This window comes from Equus caballus, chromosome 9, assembly GCF_041296265.1.
Source record: "Equus caballus isolate H_3958 breed thoroughbred chromosome 9, TB-T2T, whole genome shotgun sequence".
Classification (NCBI taxonomy): Eukaryota; Metazoa; Chordata; class Mammalia; order Perissodactyla; family Equidae; genus Equus; species Equus caballus.
This window is the reverse complement of record NC_091692.1, coordinates 56,133,081-56,153,044: the sequence shown is the minus strand read 5'-3', so window position 1 is coordinate 56,153,044 and position 19,964 is coordinate 56,133,081. Positions and strand designations below refer to the sequence as shown.

The 19,964-nt window shown below is 36.7% G+C and overlaps 1 protein-coding gene across 2 annotated transcripts in view; it reads left to right on the top strand.

Moving 5' to 3' along the window:
- Nucleotides 1–19,964, top strand: part of RAD54B (RAD54 homolog B) — a 115,872-nt gene that overhangs the window by 2,812 nt on the left and 93,096 nt on the right. For both annotated transcript variants that reach the window (XM_023648697.2, XM_070222327.1), the window contains exons 2-3: nucleotides 4,197–4,347; nucleotides 15,269–15,437. In XM_023648697.2, the coding sequence (XP_023504465.2) occupies nucleotides 4,213–4,347; nucleotides 15,269–15,437 (304 nt within the window). In that variant the 5' untranslated portion in view covers nucleotides 4,197–4,212. The remainder of the gene's footprint in view (nucleotides 1–4,196; nucleotides 4,348–15,268; nucleotides 15,438–19,964) is intronic.

Below are 19,964 nucleotides of genomic sequence, written 5' to 3'. Positions count from 1 at the left end.
GTCACAATTTGGTTGATGCACTCTTTTCTTTCTTGGTGCATAAAATAATAGCACATCTTACAATTGATGGCATCCTAGATTTGATGAACTATAGTAATTAAAAAATCTAGTTAGTGGCACTTTCCCTGTTACAGAGGTAACATTTTCCTTGTAGAAAATTGGAAGTATATAGAAAAGAACTCAGAAGAAAGTAAAAATTACTGGTAATTCTAATATCTAGACATAATCAGTGTTAAAGTTGTAGCCTGTGTTTTGTAGTCTTTTCAAAATCTTTATAGACTTATAATTTATGGTGTATAGTTCAGTGTGTATACTTTGATGAATTTTGACAAATTTGTAACCACGTTATAATCTGATACAGATTTTTCTCTCACTCCCAAAAGTTTGTCATGCCCCTTTGTTTTCTAGTCTTTTATCATACACACATACTATTTTCTGTATTTTTTTCTTTTATAAAATTGAAATGATGCTAAACATGGTTTGTAGCCATTTTTTAAATTAAAACTTTATTTTTTTTAGAGCAGTTTAGGTTCACAGCAAAATTGAAGGGAAGGTAGAGATTTCCCATGTATTCCCTGCCCTCACACATGCATATGCTCCTTCATTATAACATTCTTCACCAGAGGGGTACATTTGTTACAGTTAATGAACCTGCATTGACACACATAATCACCCAAAGTCCCTGGTTTACATTAGGGTTCATTCTTGGAGTTGTACACTCTATAAGTTTGGATAAAAGTATAATGACATGTATCCCTCCTTATGGTATCATAGAATATTTTCACTGCCTGAAAAATCCTCTGTGCTCTCATTTTCATCCCCCCACCTCCCAAATCCCTGGCAACCACTGATCTTTTTACTGTCTCCATGGTTTTGCCTTTTCCAGGATGTCATATAGTTTTAATTATAAAGAATGTACCCTTTTTGGATTGGCTTCCTTCACTTAGTAATACACATTTAAGGTTCTTCCATGTCTTTTCATGCCTTGACAACTTGTTTCTTTTTAGTGCTGAATAATATTCCATTGTCTGGATGCACCACAGTTTATTTATCCATTCACCTACTGAAGGACATCTTGGTTGCTTCTAAGTTTTGGCAATTACGAATGAAGTTGCTATAAACATCCGTATGCAGTTTTTTGTGTGGACGTTAGTTTTCAACTTCGTGTTGAAAGGAGTTATTGTATTTTAAGAGTGTGTTTAGTTTTGTAGGAAAACATCAAACTGTCTTCCAAAGTGCCTGTACCATTTTGCATTCCCACCAGCAGTGATTGAGAGTTCCTGTTGCTCCACATCTTCACCAGCATTTGGTGGTGTCAGTCTTCCACATTTTGGCCATTCTTATTAGGTGTGTAGTGGTATCTCACTGTTGTTTTAATTTGCATTTTCTTGATAACATATTATCTTTTGGAGTATCTTTTCATATGCTTATTTGCTATTTGAATATCTTCTTTGGTGAGATGTTTATTAAGATCTTTGGCCAACTTTTTAATTGGGTTATTTTCGTGTTGAGTTTTAAGAGTTCTTTGTATATTTTGCATAACAGTCCTTTATCAAATGTGTCTTTTGCAAATATTTTCTCCCAGTCTGTGGCTTCTCTTTTCATTCGCTTGACGTTGCCTTTTTACACAGCAGCAGTTTTTAATTTTAATGAAGTTCAGCTTATCAGTTATTTCTTTCATAGATTATGCCTTTGGTGTTGCAGCTAAAAAGTCATCACCATACCCAAGGTCATCTAGGTTTTCTCCTATGTTATCTTTTAGCAGTTTTATAGTTTTGTGTTTCATCTTTAGTTCTGTGACCCATTTTGAGTTAATATTTGTGAAGAGTGTGAGGTCTGTGCCTAGATTCATTTTTTTGCGTGTGGATGTTGAGTTGTCCCATCACTATTTGTTGAAAAAACTGTCTTTGCTCCATTGTATTGCCTTTGCTCCTTGGTGAAAGATCAGTTGACTATATCGATGTGGGTCTATTTCTGGGCTCTTTATTCTGTTCTGTTGATCTATTTGTCTATTATTTCACCAATACCCCACTGTCTTGATTATTGTAGCTTTATAGTAAGTGTTGAAGTCAGGTAGTGTCAGTCTTCTAAACTTGTTCTTTCCTTTCCATATTTTGTTGGCTATTCTGGGTCATTTGTCTCTCTTTAAACTTCAGCATTAATTTGTCAGTAATCACAAAATAACTTGTGGGGATTTTGGTTGGGATTGCATTGAATCTATAGGTGAAGTGAGAAGAACTAACATCTTGAGAATGTTGAGTCTTTGTATCCATGAACATGGAATAGCTGTCCATTTATTTAGTTCTTCTATTTCGTTCAGCAGAGTTTTGTAGTTTTCTTCATATAGAACTTGTACGTATTTTATTAGATTTATGCCTAAGTATTTCAGTATTTTTGGGTGCTAATGTAAATGGTATTGTGTTTTTAACTTCAAATTCCGCTTGTTCATTGTTGGGTATATAGGAAAGTGATTGACTTTTGTATATTAACATTGTATCCTGCAACCTTAATTGCTTTTTATAGCCATTTTTCATTTGATATATCAAAAACATTAATCATGTGGTTAAACATTCTTTTAAAATGTGATTTTTTTTTCATTAATGGCTGTAGAATCATACATATAACAAATACTGAATGCCTTCTTTGTGTTTGTTATTGGCAATATGGTTTTGAGTGGAATATAAGACTTCATACCTGATCCAGCAGTTTATACTTGGGGGAAATAACAGGCAATTTCATTACAGTGTGAAAAGTGCACACATAGGAAGGGCCTCTAATCCAGTCTGTGGGGAGAAGATGAAAAGGGCTCATAGTTAAGAGTCCTCAAGAATAAATTAGAATTAATCAGGCAGAGAAAAATGGGAAAAGACATTTCCAACACTGTATAGGGGAAAGTTTGTTCAAAGGCCTAGAGGAAAAGAGAACACAGCTTGCTTGGGAAACTGCAGCAGTAACTCAGTTTTAGTGTTATGTGAAGAAAGTGTATTCTATTGTGTGGGTATAACAATTTATTTATCTAGTACCTTGTTATGGAAATTTAAATTTCCTTTTTTTCCCTGCTATAATTAATACTGGCGTGATTATCCTTGTACATAATTCTTTGAGTATATTTTTGATAATTCCTTAGTGTAAATTCCCAGAAGTAGAATTTCTGGGTTAAATAAATCATTTTGGTAGCTATGCACATCCTTGGTGATAGCTTATGTTGTATACTGTTTTGTGAAAATGTGTGCTTTTTTTTTTTTTTGAGGAAGATTAGCCTTGAGCTAACTGCTGCCAATCCTCCTCTTTTTTCTGAGGAAGACTGGCCCTGAGCTAACATCCGTGCCCGTCTTCCTCTGCTTTATATGTGGGACACCTACCGCAGCATGGCTTGCCAAGCGGTGCCATGTCCGCACCCGGGATCCAAACTGGCGAACCCCGGGCCACTGAAGCTGAATGAGCGCACTTAACTGCTGTGCTACTGGGCTGGCCCGAAAATGCTTTGAATTGAATTGCTTGCTGCTGTCCATTACAGAAGCATGATGTATGTATGTAATGTTCTTGTCTTCCATCTGTCTCCCCAGTACAGCCCTGGTGGAAATAATATTGAGCAAAAGTTAGGAAACCTCATTCTAGTCTCTTGATTTGCATATTTAAAAATTCCACTGTTTTAAAAGGAAATAGGATAGTAAAAACAAATTGAATTGTAAATGTGTCCTTGAATTGCCAGGATTTCATTCAAAAATACTTGTTAGTGATTGTAATGTATCTGGCATTGTGGTTGATGCTGCTTATAGAGTGGTGAAGAAAACAAGTGTGATTGCTACCCTCATGCAGTTTATGGATTAGTGGAATAGGAAAAAAGCAACATACTTGATATATGTGTATGAATAATTATGTTTCCTTTGATTTTGAAACTACTATCTAAATTGTGTTACAGACTATATCATCATTATGTAATCTATAGTGTTATCAAAATTGATGTAATATATGTCAAGTTTGCACTATCCAATTTAAATCTTAAATTCTTTTCAAAAGCCCTCTGTGATGGAAAATAAAATTTTACTGGCTATTGAATTTGTTTTCTAAGGCTTTTTATAGGCTTATTCTCTTGTTTTCAAAGCTATCATGGTGGTTGTGATGAGCTATTTTCATATTTGGAGTTAATTCTAATCAGACTTATGGATGCTTTTTGTTCTGGGTTTTTTTTTCAGGTTAGTACTGCTGAATATGAGGCGATCTGCAGCACCAAGCCAGTTGCAAGGGAATCCCTTCAAAAAACCAAAATTTATACCACCGGCAAGAAGTAATCCAAGTCTGAATGAAGAGATTACAAAGCTGAATCCAGATATAAAATTATTGGAGGTAAAAAAGTAAAGGAAGTATAATATAGAGAAACCATTTAAAGAGTTACCATTTAAAGAGTTAACAATACTTACTGCCTATGGGAATTTTCAGTGTCTCTGACAAAGTTTTCCAAAAACCTTGGAAATAATGACTAATTGTTTTTTTTAAGGAATCACATACAGTTGCGTCTATAAAATAAACTTTTGGTAACAGTAGAAAAAAAATTCTGATCAGTGTTTTTGTTAAAGATGGCCACATAAATAAGTGAAAACTTTAGGTAAGGCAATTTAAAGAGAAAACATATAAATAATTATTTATATCACTCTTCTGGACGTTTCCTTTCATTTTTACTTACAAAAAGTAAATGCTTGAGGCAGTCTTAATATATGTCCTTTTACCATTAAGAGAAAAGACTATTTTGTCGTAGATGTATAGAAGGTATAGAAAGGTATATAGAAAGTATATGAAATGGACAATCGACATTTCTGCTACTCTACAATTCTCTGATCCATTTATGTTACAGAGATTAAAGTCTACTAATCTTTTTTCTCTTTTTTTATTGTGGTAAAATATATATAGTATAAAATTTGCCATTTTGCCATTTTTAACTGTGCAAGTAAGTAGTATTAATTATGTTTATACTGTTTTGCAACAGTCCCCACTATCTGTTTTCAAACCTGTGTCACTACCCCAAACAGAAACTCTGTAACCATAAAGTAATAACTTCCTATCACCCCTCCACCCACCTCCTGTTAATCTTTATTCTACTTTCTACCTCCATGAATTTGACTACTCTAGGTACCTCATATAAGTGGAATTATAAAATGTTTGCCCTTTGTTTTTTTGAGGAGGATTAGCCCTGATCTAACATCCGCTGCCAATCCTCCTCTTTTTGCTGAGGAAGACTGGCCCTGAGCTTAACATCTGTGCCCATCTTCCTCTACTTTATATGTGGGATGCCTGCCACAGCATGGCTTGATAAGCACTGCGTAGGTTGACGCCTGGGATTTGAGCTGGCAAACCCTGGAGCGCTGAAGCGGAACGTGCAAACTTAACTGCTGTGCCACTGGGCCGGATCCAATATTTGCCCTTTTGTATCTGACTTAGTTCATTTGGTGTCATGTTTCTAAGGGTCATCCATGTTGCAGCATGTATAAGAACTTCATTGCTTTGTATGGTTGAGTAACATTCAATTGTATGTATATTCCTTATTTTGTTTATCCATTTGTTTATTGATGGATACTTGGGTTATTTTCACTTTTTGGCTATTGTGAATAATGCTGCTCTGAACATTGGGCATACAGGTTTCTTTTTGAGTCCCTGTTTTCAGTTTTCTTGGGTATATACCTAGGAGGGGAATTGCTAAGTCATGTGGTAATTCTCTGTTTAGTTTTCTGAGGAACTACCAAACTGCTTTCTACAGCTGCTGCACCATTTTGCATTCGCACCAGCAACATCTGAGGGTTCTAATTTCTCCACATCCTCAGCAACACTTGTTTTGTGCTGTTTTTTTTCTTCTTGTTGATTTTGATTGTAGCCATCCTAGTTGGTGTGAAGTGGTATTTCAATGTGGTTTTAATTTGCATTTCCCTAATTACTAGTGATGCTGAGCATCTTTTCGTGTGCTTATTGGCCATTTGTATATCTTTGGAGAAATATCTATTCAAGTCCTTTCAAGTTTTTAATTGGTTGTTTATCTTTTTGTTGTTGAAAATGTCTACTAATTTTTTTTCCTGAGGACTATTGGCCCTGAGCTAACATCTGTTGCCAATCTTCCTCATGTTTTGATTTTTCCTCCCCAAAGCCCCAGTACATAGTTGTATGTCCTAGTTATAAGTCATTCTAGTTCTTCTGTGTGGGATGCTGCTATGGAGTGGCTTGATGAGTGTTGCATAGGTCCACACCCAGGATCTGAGCCAGCGAACCCCGGGCACTGAAGCGGAGTGCATAAACTTAACCACTTGGCCATGGGGACAGCCCCAAAAGTATCTATTAATTTTTGACTCTCCTTTTTTTGCTCTGTGTGTGTTTGTTTTACCCTACATTTCTTTGGAATTCTGGCTGCAGTGTAAGGAGAAAACAGTTTCTCATTTTAAGTAAAGTTTCTTTTTTTTAAAAGTGGCTTATTTAAACACAGTTTACGCACCATGCAATCTACCTGCTACAATTCAGTGGTCTTTAGTACAGTCATGTGTTGTGTGTCTATGTTTCAGTGAACAATGCACTGCATAGACAAGATGCTCCAGGAAGGTTAGTACCATGTAGCCTAGGTGTGTACTAGGCTGTACCATCTAGGTTTGTGTAACTACACTCTGTGATGTTCTCCTAACAACAAAATCGCCTAATGCGGCATTTCTTAGACTGTATCCCTATCCTTAAGTGATGCATGACTGTATAAATGGTGCAATGATCACGAAAATCACTTTTAGAACATTTTCATCACTCTAAAAAGAAACCTTATACACATCAGTACTCATTCCCCATTTTTCTTCATATCTCCCAGTGCTTGGCAACTACTGATCTACTTTCTGTTTCCATAGATTTGCCTGTAATGCACATTTCATATAAATAGAATCATATAACATGTGTCCTTTTGTGACTGGCCTTTTTTCAGTTATCATAGTGTTTTCAAGGCTCATCTATGTTGTAGCATGTATCAGTAATTCTTTCCTTTTTATTGCCAAATTTATTAGTTTTCTGTTGCTGCTGTGACAGATTACCACAAATTTAGTGGCTTAAAACAAGACAAAATGTATTATCTTATAATTCTGTAGGTCACAAGTCTAACACAGGTCTCACTGGGCTAAGATCAAGGTATTGGCAGGGTTGCATTCATTTCTGGAGTTTTAGGAAATAATCTGTTTCCTTTGCCTTTTCTAGGTTCTGCACACCACCTGATTCCTTTGCTTATGGCCCCCTTCCATTTTCAGAACCAGCAATGGCAACTTGAGTCCTCATGTTGCCATCTCTCTGGTTCTCTGAAACCGGAACTCACTTGATTACTTGGGCCTGCCTGGATAATCCAGGACACTCTCTCCATCTCAAGGTCCTTAACCTTAATCACATCTGCAGAGTCCCTTTTGCTATATAAGATAACATATTCACAAGTTCTGGGGATTAGAGCCTGGACATCTTTGGGAGGCATTGTTCTGCCTACCACACCAAATAATGTTCCGTTCTATTAATAGACCATATTTTATTTATCTGTTCATCAGTTGATTGGTGTTTGGGTTGTTTCCACTTTTTAATTTATCAGGTATTATGAATAATGCTCAGGAACATTTGTGTACAAAATTTTGTGTGGACATATATTTTCATTTCTCTTGGGTGCATTCCTAGGAGTGGAATTGCTGGATCATATGATAACTTCATTTTTAACTTTTTAATGGTTTTTAAAAAGCCAGTGCTTTTCCAAAGTGGCTGCACCATTTTCATTCCCACCATCAATGTATAACGGTTTCAATCCTCCACATCCTTGCCAACACTTATTACTATCTTTTTGAGTATAACCATACTAGTGGGTGAAGTAGTATTTCATTTGGGATTTTGATTTGCATTTCCACGGTGGCTAATGTTGTTGAGCATCTTTATACATGCTTATTGCCCATTTGTATATCTTCTTTGGAGGAGTGTCTATTCAGATCCTTTGTCCTTTTTTAAATTGGGTTATTTGCTTTTTATTGTAGAATTGTAAGAGTTCTTTATATATTCTAGATATAGGTCTCATATCAGATGTGTGATTTGGATATATTTTCTCCCATTCTGTTGGCTTGTCTTCACTTCCTTTTTTTTGTTTTTTTAATTTGAGGTCATAATACTTTACGTCATTGTGAAATTTCATTTGTATATTATTTCTTGTCTGTCACCACATAGGTGCTCCCCTTCACCCCCTCTGCCCACCTCCCTACCTGCATCCCCTGGTAACCAGTGAACTGTTTTCTTTGTCCATGTGCTTGTTTATATTCCACATATGAGTAAAATCATCTGGTGTTTGTCTTTCTCAGTCTGGCTTATTTTCCTTAGCATAATTCCCTCCAGGTCCATCCATGTTATTGCAAATGGGGTGATTTTGTCTTTTTTTCTGGCTGAGTAGTATTCCATTATATGTATATTATCACATCTTCTTTATCTAATCATCAGTTAATGGGCACTTGGATTGTTTCCATGTCTTGGCTATTGTGAGTAGTTCTGCAATGAACATAGGGGTATAATATATTACTTTGGATTGTTGATTTCAAGTTGTTTGGTTAGATACCCAGTAGTGGGATAGCTGAATCATATGGTGTTTCTATTTTTAAATTTTTGTGGAAATTCCATACTGTTTTCCAAAGTGGCTGCACCAGTTTGCACTCCCACCAGCAGTGTGTGAGGGTTCCCATCCCTCCACACCCTCTTCAACATTTGTTATGTTTATTCTTAGTGTTATGCCATTTTAGTCTTAAGGCATTTTTAGTCTTAGACCATTTTAACAGTCTTAAGGTGGTATCTTACTGTAGCTTTGATTTGCATTTCCCTGATGATTAGTGATGTTGAACATCTTTTCATGTGTTTATTGGCCATCTGTATATCTTCTTTGGAAAAATGTCTGTTCATCTCCTCTGCCCACTTTTTGATTGGGCTGTTTGTTTTTTTGTTGTTCAGCTGTGTGAGCTCTTTATACGTTATGGAGATTAACCCCTTATCGGATATATGATTTGCAAATATTTTCTCCCAATTGGTGGGTTGTCTTTTTGTTTTGATCCTTGTTTCCTTTGCCTTGCAGAAGTGCTCTAGTCTGATGAATTCCCACTTGTTTACTTTTTCTTTTGTTTCCCTTGTCTGAGAAGGCATGGTATTTAGGATTCTTTGTTCTATTTCCGTGAAGAATGTCATTTGTCTCCAGATATTTTTTGATTTCTCCTTTAATTTCTTCAATGATCTATTGCTTGTTCAATAGCATGTTGTTTAATCTCCACATCTTTGTCCCTTTCTCAGCTTTTTTCTTGTAGTTTCTAGCTTAATAGCATTATGATTGGAAAAGATGCTTGGTATTATTTCAATTTTTTAAATTTATTGAGGCTTGCCTTGTTTCCTGACATATGATCTATCCTGAGAATGTTCTATGTGCATTTGAGAAGAACGTGTATTCTGCTGTTTTTGGATGGAGTGTTCTATATATGTCTATTAAGTCCAACTGGTTTAGCTTTTCATTTAATTCCACTGTTTCCGTATTGATTTTCTGTCTGGATAATCTATCCATTGATGTGAGTGGGATGTTGAGGTCCACCAGTATTATTGTTTTATTTTTAATATCTTCTTTTGGGTTTGTTAATAGTTGCTTTATGAACTTTGGTGCTCCTGTGTTGGGTGCATAGATATTTATAAGCATTATTTCTTCTTGATGGAGTGTCCCTTTGATCATTATATACTGCCCCTCTTTGTCTCTCTTTACCTGTCTTATCTTGAAGTCTGCTTTGTCTGATATAAGTATTGTGATGCCTGCTTTCTTTTGTTTGCCATTAGCTTGGATTATCGTCTTCCACTCCTTCATTCTGAGCATTTGTTTGTCTTTGGAGCTGAGATGTGTTTCCTGGAGGCAGCAAATTGTTGGGTCTTGTTCTTTAATCCATCTCGCCACTTTGTGTCTTTTTATTGGAGAATTCAGTCCATTTACGTTTAGGGTGATTACTGATGTATGAGGGCTTAATGCTGTCATTCTGTCACTCGCTTTCTGGTTTTCCTGCATCTCCTTTGTTTCTCGTCCTGTGTATTTTGGTCTACCCATTATATAGTTTTTTATGATGTGTTTCTTTGTTTTTTCTTTATTCGTTTTTTGTGTCTCTGTTCTGGTTTTTTGTTTAGTGGTTATCCTGAAGTTTGTATTCAGAATCTTGTGTATAAGATAGTCCGTTTTTTTCATGGCCTCTTATTTCCTTCGTCTAAACAGATTCAGTCCCTTTCCTCCTCCCCTCCTAAATTATTTTTCTCATATCTTATTCCAACTTGTGTTGTGACTTTGTGGATAAAGTGACAAGATTGTCTTTGATTTTGTTGTTTTACTTCCCTTTAGCCTAATGCTATAGTTGAATATTTGCTATCCTAGTCTGATTCTGTCTACCTATTTATCTCCTTACTGTGTGTTTTGTCACCCGTTTCTCCTTTTTTTTTTTCAGGTATGAGGGCCTTCTTGAGTATTTCTTGTAGTTGTGGGGGTTTCGTGGTTATGAAGTCCCTTAGCTTTTGTGTGTCTGGAATAGATTTAATTTCTCCCTCATATCTGAAGGATATTTTTGCTCGATAGAGTATTCTTGGCTGAAGATTCTTGTCTTAAAGTTTTGGCTATGTTGTTCCATTCTCCTAGCTTGTAAGGTTTCTGCAGAGAAATCCGCTGAAAGCCTGAGTGGGGTTCCTTTGTAGGTTATTTTCTTCTGCCTTTCTGTCCTGAGTCTCCTTTTTTTGTCATTCATTTTTGCCAGTTTTACTACTATATGTCTTGCAGTAGGTCTTTTTACATTGACAGATCTAGGAGATCTGCAAGCTTCTTCCACACATATTTCCTTCTCTTTCTCTAGATTTGGGACGTTCTCAGCTATTATTTCTTTGAACCTGCTTTCTGCTCCATTCTCCTTCTCTTCACCTTCTTGAATACCTATAATTCTTGTGTTGCATTTCTTCATTGAGTCAGATAGTTCTTGGAGACTTTGTTCATTTCTTTTTAGTCTTAATTCTCTCTCCTCCTCTGTCTGGAGCATTTCATCATGTGTATCTTCGATTATGCTGATTTGCTCCTCTATGATGTCCACTCGAGCATTGAGAAGATCCGTATTTTGTTTTATCTTTTCCAGTGTATCTTTCATCTCTGATATTTCCGATTGATTCTTCTTTATAGTTTCAATCTCTTTCTTGAAGTAACTCCTGAACTTGTTGAATTGTTTCTCTACATTCTCTTTTACCTTGTTGAGTTTTTTGATGATGGCTATTTTGAATTCATTGTCATTTAACTTAGATATTTCTGTGTCCTCAGGACTGAGTTCTGGGTGCTTGTCATTTTCCCTTTGGTCTGGAGATTTGATGTAGTGTGGGATGTTGGAAGGTCGTCTCTTTCTCATTCTGATATTATTTGGTTGCAGTTACAGCCTATCACGATTGGGTGGGGCTCGAGAACTGCATATCCTGAGCCCTCCACCTTCAGCTGAGATCCTAGGGGCTGGAGTTGATCTGAGCAGGTGGTGGGGAGGGGTGCTTTCTCCTGTGTGCACTCCGGGATTTCTTGATCAGCTCTTGCTGTCTGGTCTCCATGAGGTCACCCCCAGGAAAGCTTTTACCCCATTAGAGGGCTTTTGTCTAGCTTGCAAGGGCCTGTGGGAGTCCGGGGTGATCCTGTGAATGAGCGACCCCTCCCCTGCCCTTCCCTCACAGATCCTCCCACTGCAGTGATTGTAGTCTTTAGGAGAGGGAGCGAAGTTCTCTCTTACCCCGTTCCAGCTCCTCCGAGGGCGTCTCCAGCCTCTCCGCCCTCTGTCATGTGGCTGCATGTCTCTCTGAGGTTTTTGTGTTGTTAGGATGTCTTCTGTTTGAGTATGGATGTCCCTTTTTATTGTATGTTGGAGGGGAGAGTCCTGGGTAAGTTCACTCCACCATGATGCTGATATCACTCTCCGTTTTCTCATTATTTGTGTCTCTGTTCTGCTGTTTTGTTTAGTGGTTGCCATGAGGTTTGTATTCAAAATCGTTTGGATAAGATAGTCCCTTTTCTGTTGGCCTCTTATTTCCTTTGACTAAACCAATCAGTAAAATTGGTTTCTTGGAGAAAAAATTGGAGAAAAAATGCTTTCTCCTGCATGCTCTCAGGGTTTTCTCTCTCTGCTCTCGCTGTCTGCTCTCCTGGGGTGTTGGCTTGATAAGGTCACCCTCCGTGAGACCCTTCGCCCCAGTAGAGGGCTTCCCTCTAGGCTGCAAGGGCCAACTGGTGATCCGTGATGTTCTTACAAATTAACTTCCCCTCCCCCATTCCTCCCCTCTCAGAGGTGTTCTGCAGTCCCAGATCACAGTCTTTAGGAGAGGGAGCGAAGTTTGCTCTTACCCCGTTCCACCTCCTCCAAGGGGGGCTCCAGCCTCTCCACCCTCTGTCATATGGCTGTGTGTCAGATGTTTTTGGTGTTGTGTTTAGTGTCCTCTGTTGGAGTATGAATTACCTTTTTGTTGTATTTTGGAGGGGAGAGATTACTGGGGACGCTCACTCTTCCATGATCTTGACGTCACTCCAAAAGTATCTGGCCTTCACTTTCTTGATAGTATCATTTGTAGCACAAAAGTTTTTAATTTTGATGAAGTCCAATTTATCTAATTTTTTTTGGTGTTGCTACTATGTGATTTTGGTTTTATATCTAAGGAGGTCGTGAAGATTACTCCTGTATTTTATTCTAAGAGTTTTATAGTTTTAGTTCTTACATTTCAGCCTATGACCCATTTACAGTTACTATTCATTTATGGTGTGAAGTAGGAGTCCAATTTCATCCTTTTGCATGTGGATATCTAGTTGTTCCAAGACCATTTGTTGAAAAGACTGTTCTTTCCCCAGGTGAATTGTCTTGACACCCTTGTCTTAAGGTTTATTTTCTGATGTAGTTTCTGAGGACTACTTCCAAACCCCAAACACTGATTTATTCTTTTCTTTTTACAATTATATCAGGAAACTAAACAGTTACTTTATTTTTTAAAACTAGTGAGGTAGGCATTTTTCAAATTATATAGCTATTTTCAAACAAGGCAGCATGAGAAAGCCTAAAAGTGTTAAACCTAGCAGTCAACTCTACCTTCCCCTTCCTTTGTTCATTCTATTCTTAAACTTTTATTCTTAAATTATTTCTCATTTAGATTGAATTAATCCATACTAAGAAAATGTTGTTTGGTGGACCACCCCCATGGCTGAGGAATGTGGGGTGGGAGTGAGGAACCCTGCTTCCTCCTGAAAGCATTACCTGAACAGAGGTAGTACAGTGAAGTGATTAAGAGCAAGGCTTCTGGAACCAGACTGCCTGAGGTCAAATCCCAGCTGTTTAACCTTGGTTACTTAACCAAGTTCAAATGCTCTGCTTTGGCGGCCCAGGGTTTCACTGGTTTGGATCCTGGGCACAGACTTAGTACTGCTAATCAAGCCATGTTGAGGTGATGTCCCACATGGCAGAACTAGAAGAACCTACAACTAAAATATACAAGTACATGCTGGGGGTCTTTGGGGAGAAGAGGAAGGAAAAAGAAAAAGAAAATATTCTTTGGTGGGGCTGGCCTTGTGGTGCAGTGGTTAAGTTCTTGCGTTCTGCTTCAGTGGCCTGGGGTTCACTGGTTTGGATTCTGGGCATGGACCTATGCACCACTTGTCAAGCCATGCTGCGGCAGGTATCCCACATATAAAATAGAGGAAGATGGGCACGGATGTTAGCTTAGGGCTAATCTTCCTCAAAAAAAAAAAAAAGAAAAGAAAATAATTTTTGATGACTTCAAGGGTTTTGTATTTGATTGGTCTGATAAATACAAAATCTGAAACAAATTAAGCATCAAAACAAATATAGTATTGGATAATAACCCATTGACTAATACACAAATCTGAATCCATACTGATATAAGTAAATAGATACCTGGGAAGAAGAGTAAGCTTTTCCTTAAAGTGGAATACTAAATCATAAAAACAAAAGTAATGATGGTGTTAGATGGATGCTAAGACTAGCAGGTGAATGTTTGATCAGGAAATAGGATATCTGAATAGACAAGTATCTCCTCACAACGTAATTTAAAAATTTACAAAGGGGTAAATACTAACTTTGCAAGGAGAGCTAGCAGACATTACCTCAAGTGAATACCTTCAATACTGGGACAGATCCATGTTATGTGCTTCCTGACCTCATGAACTATAATGATATTCCTGTCCAAAATGCATAGCCTGAAACTAATTATGTGGAAGCATCAGACAATCCAAATTGAGGGACATTCTACAAAAGAATTGGTCTGTATTCTTCAAAAGTATCAAAGTCACAGAGGATGAATAAAGGTTCAGGGACTGTTCTAGATTAAGGGAGACTAAAGAAACATGCTGACTAAATGTAATGTTTGCTCTGGGATTAAATCCTGGCTCAGGGAAAAAACAATACAAATAACATTATTGGGATAAGTAACCACATCTGAATATGGACTGTGGATTAGTTGATAGTATTATACCAATGTTAAATTCTTGACGGTGGTAATCTTTCTGTGATTGTGGAAGAGAATGTCTTTGCTCTTTGGAAACATACTTTGAAGTATTCAGAGGAAAAGGAGCACAGTGTCTCCAGTTTACTCTCAAATGTGTACACAGACACCCGCACACACTGAGAGAGAGGGATGGAGGAAGAAAGAGGAAGTAAATGGAGCAAAATGTGAGCAAATGGTGAATCTGGGTAAAAGGTATATGGGACTTCCTTATATTCTCCAACTCTCTCCCCAGGTCCTCCCTACTCATGATTTTGGTACAAATCCCAGAAATATCTTTTCATTTGTACATATTTTAGTGTTTGTCTCTGAAATATAGGGGCTCTTTAAAAAAACAACTCAGTGATAGTACCAGTATCACACCTAAAAAATTAACAATATTTAAGTAGTGGTTTTAATACTGAGAAATTTAGCAAGAAAAATAACAATTAACTATGAGAATGGCATGTTGTGATTTGTTTAAAAACTCTTCTATGTTGTTTAAAATACACTATAATTATAAGCATAATTTTCATTCTGTTATGTCTTTCAGCTTTTATAACATTATTAAAACTAGTTTAAAAAACAATAAAAATTGGATTTTAATTTATTTTAAAATATCTATTCCCTATTTAGATTTAAAGAAACTGGTAGCTCAAATTTTAAATTAGGAATCTATCATATAAAAATATGGGACATTAGATTTCTGCATAAAATTGATATTTTGTTCTTTTAGGTTGCTACAAGTAAGACTTTTCTGCAGTCACAAAATGATCCCAGAAAATGCAGTTTAAATCTTCTGCCTACTGAAGAAAGTGCTAGAGAAATTAACCACGGGGATAATTACAGGGGAAAATATTGTTTTGAGGCATGTGCAATGGCAACATTAGACCCACATCATACAGGTAAAACTGTATTTTTTATTCATCAGGTTTACACTTGACCAGTCTTATTATAGTATCATTTAAATTGATTATTTACAAGAATGAATTTGTTATATTTGAAAATTGTTGATATAATACCACTAGACTGTTGACAATTCAGATTTTTTGTTGTTATAATTTATCTTTAATGATTGGATTAATAACCATGTAATTCAAATCTTGTGCTTTGTTATAGGTTTATGTCTAAGACTGTTCATTGTAACCTACTGGTCAAATATGATCTTTTCCTCAAGTACCAAAATAAATTGTGTTTAAAGATTTGATTTAAAAAAAAAAAAAATTCTGGTACCAGCCCCATAGCTGAATGGTTAAAATTCCACATGCTCCTCTTTGGTGGCCTGGGTTTGCAGGTTTGGATCCCAGGCGCAGACCTACCCCACTCGTCAGCTGTGCTGTGGAGGCGTCCCACAGGCAAAACAGAGGAAGATTGGCACAGATGTTAGCTCAGGGTAAATCTTCCTCACTGAAAAAAAACGACGTTGACAGTACTAAAATTGGAGAAGTGAACTTGAAATGAGTAAAATTTCTAATTCATTATAGTCCATGGAATAACTTTAAATCAGTCAGATTTGAATTATTATGAAGGTATATAATTGCAGGAAAACCAAGCATTTAACAAATACTCCCTCCCCCGTTACTGAATTGAGTTAAAATAGTGATTGTGGTTCTTTTTATATCTGTAAGAGATCAGTATTTTTCAGGTAATTAAAAAATAATTAGGATTGTTCACAGATGTTTCTTTGGCCTTGTGAAAGGCGACATTAAGAGTACGTTTTTCCATATTACATTTCGTTCATTTTTGGTTGGGTAAACAGACTCAGGGAAAGGGCCCCATCTGCTGGTCTGTTGAACAGTAGCTACCATCCTTGAGATACCAGTGCAAGTCAACAGAGGGCCTGGAGTGCTTGAGATTTTGGAAGGACATTCTTGAGCTTTATGATGGTTAGTAAATTTTACCTATGAGTGGGTTTATTTCTTGTTGGAGCAGAAAGGAATTCTGTGTTTTCCCAACTGGCCAGGATCCTCAGTGCCACCTATATGCTACTCATAACTTTTCCAAAGCCATAATGAGTGTCAGGACCAAGTTGAGGAGGACTTTTGGAGCTGGTGTCAGTTTAGGCAGTCCCTAGAGACAGCTCTGGGTGTGGAGGTTAGCTGCTGTCCTGTTTCAATGATTTGCTCTCTCCTTATTTTCTTCCTCCTTACTTCCCTCCCTTACCCTTTTCTTCCTTCCATCATTGTTAGGTGAATGTCCTATTTTCCCAGGCTTTCTTCTCTACTGTCAAGCCTGTCAAGCAGATAATGATCCACATATGCCTATTTCTTTTCTATCATAGTAGCTAATCTCTTCAGAGAATATTTGGACTCTAGAATACAATACCCTACGTGTTGCTGACTCACGGCTTTATTTGTGTTCTACTGTAGTTTCTCATTATTTTCCATGCTAAATATGAGAAGGAGTTAAGAGTTAAGATAAATTGAAGAGAGAGTTAATTTACTCAACCGTTAATCCCTTAGTCCTTTCTCTGATTTAGTATGTTCACTGGACTGGGGAACCTGTGCCAACCTCCTGATACCCTCCTTTCTCTCATTCAGAGAAAGAGGTTAACTGGGGAAAAGAGCATGATGAAAATCATTTTGTTTTCTGTGGTGATTGCTGGAGAGTGATGTTGTATATAGAAAAGTATGAAGATGAAAGACCTATGTAGTATACACTCACCTTTTGACATCCTTTCAATCCTAGATCTAATCTACCTTGAAGTGAGGTCCAAGCCTGCATGTCCTCATTTTCCTCCATCACCCTTTTATTTTGAAAAATTTCCTACATTTAGGGAAATTGAAAGAATAATCTGATTATCATCCTAAATTCAATAGTTGTTAACATTTTTCCTCATTTGTTCGCTCTTTCTCTCAGTGTGTGTGTGTGTGTGTGTGTGTGTATGCTTGTGTGTGCACTTTTTTTTCTGGACCATTTGAAAATAAGTGGCTGATATCATGCCACTTCACCTTTAAATGCTTCAACATGTATTTCATAAAATAAATGTTTTCTCCTGTATAACCACAACATTATTATTACACCAAACAAGATTAACAGTAGTTCATAATATTTAATATCCAATTCATCAGTAATACCATTTTTGCTTAAGCTAGTTTAAGTTTGATTTCTTTCTCAACTGAAAGAGCCCTGATGTTTTCACTCTGCTGAACTTCACTGGCACTTCAAGTCTCTTCAAGTCTGTTGAGCTCATACTGGATTAGGGTGATCCTAAATCCAATGGCTGGCGTCATTATGAGGAGAAAAAGGCCTTGTGATAATGGAGGCAGAGATTGGAGTAATACACTTGCAAGCCAAGGAGCACCAAAGATTGCTAGTAACCACCAGAAGCTAGAAAGAGGCAAGGAAGGATTCTCCTTAGAGCCTTCAGAGAGAGAATGGCCCTGCCGACTCCTTGAGTTTGAACTTCTGGTCTCCAGGTGGTAAGAGAATCAATTGTTATCTTAATCCACCTAGTTTGTGGTACTTTGTTACAGCAGTCTTTGGAAATTAATATAGGCAGCCCCAGACCTTCTGATATTTGGAGCTATACTTACATTCCTTAGGAAAAGAGAAAGAAATTCATTCATTGTTTGTGATTCCTTCTCATTCTGATGAAGTATAAGATGAAACCATTAATTCTACCTCAAGCTGTTCAACCACATTATCTTGTGTTATATTTTGTCTATTCACTTGACTTTCCTTCACAAAACTGTGACGTAAAAGGCAGGAACTTCCCTTTGTTCAGGTTTTAGATCAAATAGTGTGAATTAAAAAACATGTTATGACTGAATGCAGGGATCTTGAGAAACTTGTAGTTGTTCCCTTGGCTAAGTCCTTTGGCTTTGAAATGCTTTAGAAAAGTCACATAGTCAAGAAGCTCCTGGAACATTACAGTTTGTAGATATGGTAATATTTGAGAGAACAGTTTCTGAAAGTGTTTGGAACAAAAGTCAAATTGTAATGGGTGTGTGATGAGTGGAAACAGGCAAATGGAGGCAGTGAATGTAAGTAAATAAATTATTTAAATAAGGAAGTTTGGTTGTGTATGGAAGGAGTAATATCTTGAGGGACAGCAGGGGACCAGAGAGGTTTTTATTGTTACTGTTGTTTTTAAGGTAGTATGTTGTAGGCTGAGCGGAAAGAGGTAGTAAAAAGAGGAAGATAAAGGATATAAAAAAGGGAGTGATAAAATCTCTCTCTGGTGGAGAGATAAGTGTTTTCTAATGGGTCTGAGGTCCCTGGGATGATTTGACATATTGTCAGGGGTTTATAAATTTCCAGAGAAGCTTAGAATTTTGTGTTTTCTTTTAAATGATAGGAATAAAAGTATGTAAGCATATGCTGGATCTTTTGGATGGCCTTATAGTTGAGTGTTATTGCAAGATTTCATGTCTGCAGATGAGAACAGGTGGACAGAATGTGTAAGTGGTTTGCTCCTACCAAATGAAAGTTTCGTCTATTCAAATAAGATAGTGAAAGAATTGAGCCGTCCTATGCTCTATTGGAGAAAAGACTTGCTGAATATGGTACCACATCTGTTGGTACCATATTTGTATTGTGATTAGCAGTTTAGTTTCAGTAAAATATCGCTATCATATTAAATTAATGTGATTTTTAAATTTTATTGGTTTTAATTTATATTTGATTTTTAAATATGCTTGATTTGTTTGTTGCGATAAAATATACATAACATAAAATTCACCATTTTAAAGTATGCAATTCAGTGTCATTTAACACATTTGCAATGTTGTGCAACCATCACCACAATCTAGTTCTAGAACGTTTTCATCACACTGAAAGGAAACCCTGGACCAATTAAGCAGTCAACTCCCCACTCCCCACTCTCTTCCCAGCCTCTGGTAACCACTAATCTGCTTTCTGTTTCTATAGATTTACCTATTTTGGATATTTCATATGAATAGAATCTGACAATACTTAGTCCCTTGTGACTTAAAAAAAGAAAAATATATATCACGCACATGGTAAAAAATTCAAAAGGCATGAAAAATATAGTAAAAGATGTCCCTTCCTTGATCCCTAGCCATCTAATTTCCTTCCAGTTTTTTGGATATTTTTGAGATAGCTATACATTTGGAACCATATTAGTGTGTATATATTTTTCCCCTGCAAATGATTGTTCACTACCTGCACTGTTCTATACAGGCATTGTATTTTTACTGTAACAATATATCTTTGAAATCTTTTTGTCAGTACATTTAAAACTGTCTCATTCTTTTTTAAAGTTACGTAATATTCCATTGTATTACTATGCCAGATGTACTTATCTAGTGCCTTATTAATGGATATTTAGGTGACTTGACATTTTTTGTTATTACAAACAAAGCTACAGTGAATATCTATATGTTATAAACACATGTGAGAATATATCCATAGGATAAATACGTTGGAGTAGGGTGCTGGTCTTAAGGTATGTGCATTTATCAGTTTAA